Here is a 9852-nt window from a genome sequence, read left to right as displayed (position 1 = left end):
AAGTTGATTTCTTGTCAAATTAAAAGGACATTCGACATGCTCTCTGTCGTGTAGTTTCCCCAGTCATTTGTATTCACGCTTTGCGGGGAAAAATGCCCTACACGCTGCTTTGGACAAACATTATGTGGCTTATGGTAGTAAGCGACATTTGTAAACCACATTAGATTTACTTTTATTTCAACAAAAATGTTTTCAGTCAAACACGATGCACGAAATGTATTTTCGTGAGAAGAAAATTTGTTTTTTAAACAGAGAATTAACATCTGAGACGCCCTAGCTCCACCGAAAAATACAATATCGCGTTTTCCCTTTTATCATTTTATTTGTGTTAAACCGTGGTTCGCCGTTGTAGCAACACGCATGTTTCCCTGCTTAATTATTCACACATTTGGAACACAGACGGACCGATGACTGCAGACGGTGTTAGGCTTTCCGGCAGAAATCGCACAGTCTTCTGGCATCCGGTTCGACGACAGACCTTTTTTTTATTGTAACTTGTTAAATACCCGTTCGCACTTTTCTTTGCCTAAATTCGCTCTCGATTCGTTGTTTGGATTCGTTGTCATAACTCGCTTTCATTATTTCTCTGTCATTAACTTTTGCCTTCCAACTATAGTCTCGGTCACTTAACTAACAACTGGCACGCGGTAGAAGTTACTCGCTCAGTCACTAACGCGCTTGGAACAAATTAAACTTCCTGGTATTGCAATCGTGCCTTTCAATATAATAAACAAGTCTGCCACGGAGTTTCAAAATTTAGTAGTATTAACAGCAAGAACACGCAAGCAGACTTTAGATTCAGCAAAGCAGCGACAGGGAATCCTATTTGTACGCTGCACCGTCTAATTCTGAAGAAGCGTGAATTACCACAAAATGGAAGTTTTACGGGCTTATTCAGCTGAAACGATCGTTGTAAGTCACACCATAGCTGTACTGACGAGAGCTATTTGGTCGAAACAGTGGCCCTGTCTGCCGCTAACTATAAAAAACATTATTTGCTCTATTGCTTAAGCATGGATTACGTTGCGAGTTTACCCGGTTATTCTGTCAGAACACATGAAATTTGCGCAAAACGCTGAATTAATTTTCTAAAAACAAATTTTAAATTTATCTCATATGCTAAAATTTGTAGGAGCGATATGGAAATTATTAATAACAAAAGCATTTTCGTATGTACCTGATTCCAGCAACACTTCTTTTGCGTAACATAGGTAGGAACTTCACAATCCATTTCAAAATAATAAATACATTTTTTGTATTCTAAAAATGATTCTGTTCCGTTTTTACAACCATTATGCTTATGGCAGGAATTGTAAAACAACAATTTTGCGTTAGAAAGTCTGTGGAAAATGTTTGAGGGAATCGGTTGCCCTCCATACGATTTCGCTGTCAACAGAAGTTGATAGCCGGTTTATTGAGTTAGAGAAATTTTCAATACGTATGGGACGTTTCTTGTATAGCACGATGCAAAATTCAGAAATTTAGGACTCACCAATTTGAATTATGTGCACTTCTAGGGTTTTCGTTGAATGCAAACTACGCACAAACACATAAGCTTGAACTGACCAGAAAAAAACATTTTACAACATTTAGTAATGCGCATTTAGTATTTTCATTCCTTGTGAATTTCCCTAGTTTACAAGAATACACGTTTAAAATACCTTTCTTCCGCTTATAATCTCAATATTAATCACGTTTTTATACAAAGTACAAACAATCCGACTTTGCAACTGAAGCTAAAAGGCGTATAGAGAACTCACACACGGCTCCTCTGGCAAAAGAGACTTATACTAACTAACTTTTTGGTCGTTTTTCATAAAACCTTAATCAGGTTATTCAATAAAAACTTATGCTACAATTTGTTGAAAAGTTACTCAAACGTTTTTCCAATAGAAGCCTTTTCTTCATATCAAGTATTTTTTTATCCTTTAACCCAGAAGCGTCCAATTAATCTTTTTGCCTAAAGGGCCACATGCGGTTTGGGAGTAATTGACAAGAAATTTATGCACTTCTTTTCAACACACATTGCTCCAAACGCAGACAAAATACTCCCACGGGCATGTGCAATTGATGTTTTTCAACGCTCTACCTTTTGGGCATGAAGCAATAATGCAAATTTGCTATCTGCCCAAATAATAATTAGTTTAATGATGTTGCATTACACGGTGTTAAATTGACCAAACAAGTCTACGTTATATGCGCAAAAGAGCAATAATAAGTTTACGTTATTTCGAAAATGTTGCGCGGGCTACCTAAAACCTAATTGCGGGCCAGACTTGACCGCTCTAACCCTAGTCGATTTAAATTTCAATGCATTTTCAGTCAACATAAACTTCGACAAATCTAACTGAAACGAAGCGGATTTAAAACATGATATATAGTTTGGATCTTCAGTGGTTACGTCTCCAAAATAAGACCAAAAGACAATTTACGTTCAAAAACGAATTCGTCCGAGAAATTTCAACGTTAGAAACGATTGTGCGAAATCTAAATATTTCATCAAACACAGAAATGGGCAAATTGCTCCACTCAGTTTCGTTGGGCCCATGTGATTTGTTGGGTCCACATATCAGAATGAACGTACAAAGCAGCATGGTTACTCTTAATGGATCGACGGCAAACCAGAGCCAACCTTTTCGCACGAATTCAGAAACCGTTTGTATAAATTTGTTTGACCATCGAGTGGCGATTTGTCATATTTTCCAGACCAATGCAAACACTCGTTTCCAGCGAGCTGGATATAATTCCAAAAGCACAGAGTTGGGGCCGGCGCGGAGTGATCGTGGCTTGCTAATTTATGATCCATTTCCATATTATTTATTGAAAAATCAGACAAATACAACCATTAATATACTACAAGTTGAACAAATACCCACACTAAAAAGGCGATATTTATGATTATGCATTGATTGTAATACATTTTTTATGATTAAACGAAAAGCCTGAATCAACATTTTGGGTTTGTTTAGTATTAGTGTTGAAGCAGTAACAGAAAAGTTAGGGTCCGCAACAAAAGAGGGGCACCCACAATACGAGGAAAGGTTTTCCCAAATAATATATACCTCCGTAATCTCTACCAGTACATATGAGGTTTAGAAGTCTCTTTAGAAAGTTAGTCGTGCACGAAATTTATTTTCTAGTGGAGCTGTAATATCTTTCTCTAAAAGAACTCGGACGTGATTTTTGTATTTCTGGCTATAAAAGGCCAATTTTGTTACAACAACGAATTTCTGCAACCGACGCCTTCCATGGAGTTTCATTGAAATATTTCGCATTCCAAACATTGATAGCCGCTCTTTTTCCCACTGACCAGTGACCAACCCAACTTTATCGCCACAAGATTAAACGCTATCGACTTTCCGTCTGTGGGAATCGGTCAACCGGTCTGGCCATTGACCAACCGCTTGTGGGGTCCGAATTAGCCTCGGATTATGTGTTGACACGTCCACTGATTGCACACTTCTGAAAGAGTCTTAAAACACAGTCTCAAAGTGACACAGAAGGAACTTGGGTGGCCATTTTTTTTAACATTACCTGCACAAAAACGGCCTTTGCTTATAGCTACACGTAAAGCTAAAAAAACCTACCAAGGTTAAAAAACTTGTTAAAGAACTAAAATTCGCGGCAATTTGTCGCAGCGTTGAACTTAACTTCGTCATGCTTGCGTTTGTGTGAAAACGATTACGTTTTTGTCAAAATGGCGGACAACTTTAACGCCATTTTCACGTCACGAAAAATTGAACAGGTTTTTGGCAGACACGTTGAGATAGTAAAGCGCCAGCTCATACACCAGAAGTGATGGCCAAACATATATGTGTGGGAGTCTGCTGATAAATTGACTTTCTGAATTAAAAGTTTCATTTGGAAAACATAACGAACATTAAAATGTCGCAAAACATTTTGTTTTACCCTTCTTACATAGTGTACATGTGTAAAACACTTTAGACCTGGAAGCTATTTACTGTGGATAAAGTAATTGCTTCAATTTGCAATGATGCACAATCATAACCGCCTCGAGTAGTTTATTTTTTACGTAATAACGTACCCTTCTCCCATTGCGCTTTCCATTCCGAGTGGTGAGACTTCGTCACTTTCATCCAAGCGAATTTCACTCCACTCACTGCTCGGTCACGTTCACCCTCTTCACTTGAGGATCCAACTCTCCTTCGAACGGGCGAAGTTTTGTAAGGGGTCGAACCTTCTAGAATCTTCGTTCCTCCTGGATGCCGGGGGTCGTAATTCTGATCCTTGTGTATTGTAGTGTTAAGTGCCATGGAACAAGAGGCAAGTTTGTCATTGCCCTGATCCGTGTCTGAGCCAAAGACCATTGCCTTTGCTCTCCAGGTTTCCTGCGTGGAAGACGCACGGCTGTCGGAGACGTTTTTATCCGTGCTCTGTCGTTTCGTTGTGTATTGCGTCGTAAATTGTCGTTGGCACATCGCAAGATTTACTGGCTGTTCTTCAACGTTTCCTGTGTGCGATTGGTGGTGGTTGTAGTGATGGTGCACAACATCCGGAAAGTTTGGCCATCTGTGACCCTCCTCGTAGGTGCAGCTATTACTGTGCTCATGAAGATCGTGATAATATTCACCTCCAGTCCGTGTCGTTTGGAATTGTTCTTGGTCCCAATCGTGTGTGTTGCCACCGTACTTGTGTGTTGGCTGTGCTTGGTACTCTGAGCAGTACATTGAGCTTTGGCTGTGTCCCATATCGTACCTCGAAAACTGGTCAGTCTGCTTAGGCGGGAATTGTATGCTTGCGACGCCGCCGCGCGCCAAAAACGGGCCTGACGCTCGATTTTCCATTGGCGCGTTGCCGAAGATTTCCATTTTGTTGCCAGTGCTTTTGCAGTGATTATTTTTTAGGTTTTACATTATTCTGAATAAACATAAATTGTACGTGATTTTATAAGACAGTAGATCGTTTACTTGCATATTTTTATATATTCTATCTGCCTGCGAAAGCGTTTTGAATACAGTTGTATAGAATTGTTGCATAGGCAGGCAGTCTTTCTCGTTGTTTAGTTTACGTTCATGTTTTATATCACTGGAACTTGTAGACTCAGTTTATTGGTTTTACTTTTCGCTAATCACTGATTTAGAAATTTCGTTGCAACAAACCTGAGAAGTTTACAAACAAAATGTCTGAAAATATATCACAGCTCTTTGGTACAAAAACGATCATTCGTGCTTGCTTGGTTTTTGTGAACCCAATTACCTTACAGTATGACATATTGTCACGAATCTGGTCAAAATTGTTTTGGGTTTACTGATTATAGCTGATCAAGTCAGGTACCAACTCACAATACCACCAAAATCTAAAAATCCATTTTCCTTTGTGTGCCATCAAAACGCTACAACCCATACTGTGCTTCATATTGTTAATATTCGTGGTTGTGCCTAAAATAAAACTCTCTTCGCCATGTATCCACATCCACTACTAAATCTAACACCAGCAGCGCGTTCCTATAACCTCGGCAAGACAAGTTGTGATGCTGTCAAGGCTTAACCTGACTGGAAAGTTCGTAACGTGTGGTCGTATTTGACGACGCGACTGCCGACGGTAGCTTGCGCACACACAGCGCCCACCTTAATTAAACCGTCTGACCAGCACACAAAGCTCCTAGTTGCAGTAGGCCTTTCACGCGCTTATGTGTACAAAGCTTCAGAGAAAGCAGCTTGCTCGCGAGGAAGATGTGTGTTTAAAATAAATGGATTCTTTTCCTAACCGCGATTAAGTATCAATCAACTGTCCTATTTAAGTTATTTTCAGATTACATATAACTCGATTCTGTTTATTCGAGGTTTGATTTAAACGTTGGGCATTGACATTCCTTTAAAAGAGCCAGTTGTGTGCTCGTTAGAAAAAGCACAAATATTTTGGTAAAAGGTAAAGACAATTTGTTTATTTCTTCATATTTTATTAACGAGGATGCAGGCTACAAGCTTTCCTGCAAACAAATCATGATTAGGTTTTGTAATTGTTATTTGAAAAGTAAAAATCGCTCGCTCAAATCACATTGCAGAGAGCTCTTTACTGACCTTTAGTGGCTGTCATGCTCACAACTGCTGTAGTGCTACAATTCAAAACGTAACGTATTATCATAATTTCGGTGTTGGGTTTGTAAAATAGTGTAAACGTAATAACATGTGCGTTAGGTCCTTCCGTAGAAGCTATTTTTGAAGCAACGTTCTTATAGATAAAACGAAATTGCGTTTTTATACAAAATTACCCATCCGTACAGGTTTTAGCCAAAGTCGTCTGTTGTAAGTTCGACTAAAAATAAAATTTTTGGGCACTAATAAATTAACCTACTGGTTAACACTAATGCTCAAGTAGGCTGGTGGTTTAGGCGTTTTTAGGCATCAGTTTTTGAACAGTGATGGTTCAAATAGAAATGTACAGATTTATAAATGAAATGTATTAAATTAAGCTCATTCATCAAAAACTTCCCATCGAGGTATTATTTATAAATTACTATAACAACCACACGTGAGTTTACGACATCGGTCACGCTACGATGCGTTTGGCCGCGGGCGATGTGAAGCGTTGTGAGTCCGTGTTGTCGTGATAAGCGAGAAAGCCAACAGGTTTTTTCTGGCAGCAATATATAAACCAGAAAGTCTGAAAAGTGACAATATTAAGTTAGTGTAAAGCCAAGGTGTAAATAGCAAAAACCTAGACAAGTCCTCAGTACACTTATAAAGTATATTTGAATTTTAGGACTGCTCTCTTTCAAGCCGGTAGTTTGCTTACAGGGGAACTAAGTATGAAGCTGCATTCCAGGACTTCCATTGATAAATTTCCTCTGCAATGAGCTTCTCCATTCGCAGAGCTGTTAACAAAGTGCGGCCAGTTGTCTTTGGTCTGGTTGGATATGTATGTCTTGTTCTTTTCATCTCAAGGGAACAACATGTTCTGAACGATCAGGTTTTATTTGTTTAATTCATCTGTAATTTGTTTTGATGCTTGTGTTAATTTTTTGTGTACATTGCAATAGCACAAAATTTCGTATTAATAGGAATTGCTCTTCTGGCTCTTAAGTTTTCGAAACTATTAAATAATTTGCCTGGCAGCAAAAATAGCACTAAATTTCATGTTAATTGCTATTAGTTGTTTTATACGAGGTTTGAATGTCATAATGACAAAGTTAGTTGATGCCAAAACAATGCGCAGTGACAACCAAACCCTGAGCAGGTTAATTCAATTCGTTACAAAACTTCTTTCTTCACACGGCAGATCGAAAAAATGCTGATCCGCGTGAGGTCGCTACAGAGTGAACAAGTAAAGCTTGTGGAGATGCAAGAAAGTTTCGCCACTGACGTTAACAAGACGGATCATATAATCCACGCGCTTGATGGCCAAATGGAGCAGCTCGTTCAACAAACCAAACGCTACAACCTAATTTTTAAGGGATTCTCCGAGAATGATGGCGAGGACCCGGTCGAATTAGTGCGCCAACTGGTGGAAGATTCCATGGGAATTACCTTGAACGAAAAGAGCGTTGAGTACGCTTACCGAATAAACAAAAATGGCACCAAACCAAGGTTTGTCACTCATGATATGTTATTTGACAAATTAATACGTCAATACATCAAAGAGGTAATTCACACTTCAGCAGATGTCGTGAAAAAAACATAGCATAATTTAATCCAGTGGTTCTCCAACATTTGTTACTTAACCCCCATTTCTGTCTTGAATGTATCTCAGGCGTCCAACAGAAATACGTGATCAGAATGTAATGTGCGTATGTCCAACTTTTATTGAAATTTATTGCTGTAGTTATAACTTACCACTGAGAATTTTGAAGGAAAACGTTGCATTGCATCTATAAGCAAGACTTTACTTCAAAAAGAGCTTTCGCAAAAGTGCCTATCGCAAATGTAATGAAAAACTATTTTATAATTACGTTCATTTATTACATCTAAAATGGTAGCATTACAAAAGTTATAGCCTTCACATATCATGCGATAACATAACAGCCACCAGCGGTCAGTAAATCAATGTTTTTAAGCAAGCGATTTTCACTTACAAAATAATGTCGATAATGGACGGGTTCGCCTTATTTGAGGTCCAGTTTATTCAGTTTCTGTTTCAAATTAGTTGATTTCTCATTACAAGCGGCGAATGTCTTCAACATTTGTTTCCCACCAACATTTTTGTCCGAACTTCTTTGCCAAGCACCGAGTTATCAATTGTACGCATTTATACAGGGCGATTTTGGCAAAATTTGCGCGCTGGAAAGACAAAACGCGAGTCCTGTACCGCCGGAAGTCACTTCCTTCGGAAATCACGGTCATTGAAGATCTCACCAAGACGCAGATGTTGAAGAGGAGAAAGCTGGTCGCCTACGCAGCGGCTGCGGAATCGGAAGGAAGGAAAATAAAGTGGAATGGAAAGTTGCTTTATGTTGATGGGAAGGAGGTGAAGCCTGACAGCATTTGATCACGCTCCAGGTGATGTCGGTTTAAATCCCTTCCGATCGAAGAGACGAGGCATGAATATTTGGGCGAAAATGCCGCGGAACTGATTAAATTCCGCCAACAATATGTCCCTGATGTATGACCATATAAACCAGCATTTTTCAAGTTGTTTGGGTTTGTGGACCACCTGGACAATACAATAACTGTAAATTCCCCATAACCTACGATATTTTTGAAGAGTTTTTTGGTGATAATTTCTGGGTTTCATCCACCAAATTGGAAGCGAAAGTATTATATTGTTGGAAAAGTCCTGTATACCCACGACTCCTTGTTTGTGTTCGATTTTGCATGCAAGCCATAAAAGGCAATACAACAAAACGTGTGTATATTGGGCATTAATTTGTATTTCCAAGTACAGTATAAAATTTTATCGTCGTATCCATTATGACCTTGAAGTTAGAAAATAATGTTAGCATGATTCCCGACGATGGTTGGTATAGTGCTTTTAGACCAGATTGTAAGTGCTTTGAGACCGGTAATTAAATATGTGATGGCGCTTTCTAAACAACTTCTTCGCTATCGACTTTCGCATATCTCCAGATGCACCTACTAAGAGCACTTTATGTCTCGTGTTGGTGAACTTCTAAATCACAGTTACTCGTAATCAACGCGATATTACTTTGTTGGCCATCTTCAATTCGTCTTATTCGTTATATTGGTTTGAATGAAGTTTTTGGAACTTTGCAAAAACAAAAGATATTTGTTATGACTTGTATCAAGAGCGGAATAAACATTGCCCTTACAATCAACAAACGCGCGCAACCATTGTATATGGTGGTTTTAAAATATGTACAAATAGGAATGAATGACGTTGTTACAGCTCATCTTGTCTGGAAAACGGAATGTTGTTTTCTCCATCAGGAATTATGACCAACAAGGCACCAAAAATATTTGTCCGTTTAGTCCCCTTTCTTGTGGTTCCAGGCTGACTGGTACCTCTTAAATTAGTTGTCACTGGCATCGCGGTGCGTTCAAGATTTCCCTTGTGTTTCGATTCGTGGCGTCTTCCAGCAATATCGTTAGGATTTCTCAACTCTGTTGTCTTCTCAGAGCTTGTAGACTTTTCACAAACAACGTTTGATTGGGTTGGCGGTGGAGTTGTGCCACTGGACGAGGTTTTTGGCACACTTTCCTTTGCATAAAGAATAGTTTGCTTGGTACTGAAAGCAGGTGACCTCTTATCATCTCCACTAACCTTTGGCTTAAAGCCGATTTCTTGATTTGAAGCCGTAGCGGGTTTAAGAGGTTGCACCATGTTTTGGCTGTTGCAGAAGTTGTCGTCTTCGCAGCAATCATAGCAAACACTGATGTCCAGATCGGGTCTGCAAGAGCATCTTTTCAAAACTTCGTGTGAATGTTGGTAATTATC

General features: G+C 39.1%; 1 protein-coding gene across 1 annotated transcript; it reads left to right on the top strand.

Annotated features, from left to right (window-relative positions):
* The first annotated feature begins 6813 nt into the window (after positions 1-6813).
* LOC145912203 (uncharacterized) lies at positions 6814-8874 on the top strand. The gene is made up of 3 exons (XM_082999611.1): positions 6814-6930; positions 7240-7547; positions 8214-8874. Exons 1-3 carry the CDS (start codon positions 6814-6816, stop codon positions 8443-8445), a joined length of 657 nt encoding a protein of 218 aa, XP_082855737.1. The 3' UTR covers positions 8446-8874.
* Positions 8875-9852: the final 978 nt, after the last annotated feature.

Source organism: Ascidia mentula, chromosome 8, assembly GCF_947561715.1.
Source record: "Ascidia mentula chromosome 8, kaAscMent1.1, whole genome shotgun sequence".
Lineage (NCBI taxonomy): Eukaryota > Metazoa > Chordata > Ascidiacea > Phlebobranchia > Ascidiidae > Ascidia > Ascidia mentula.
The sequence above is the reverse complement of the archived record's forward strand: the minus strand, read 5'-3'. Positions and strand labels throughout refer to the sequence as shown.

Bases quoted from the DNA above. Each gene is read 5' to 3' on its own strand.
- LOC145912203 (XM_082999611.1), top strand. From the start codon at position 6,814: ATGAGCTTCTCCATTCGCAGAGCTGTTAACAAAGTGCGGCCAGTTGTC. The intron at 6,931-7,239 runs GTTTTATTTGTT...TTCACACGGCAG, and splicing joins AACATGTTCTGAACGATCAG to ATCGAAAAAATGCTGATCCG. The intron at 7,548-8,213 runs GTTTGTCACTCA...GCATTTATACAG, and splicing joins AAAAATGGCACCAAACCAAG to GGCGATTTTGGCAAAATTTG.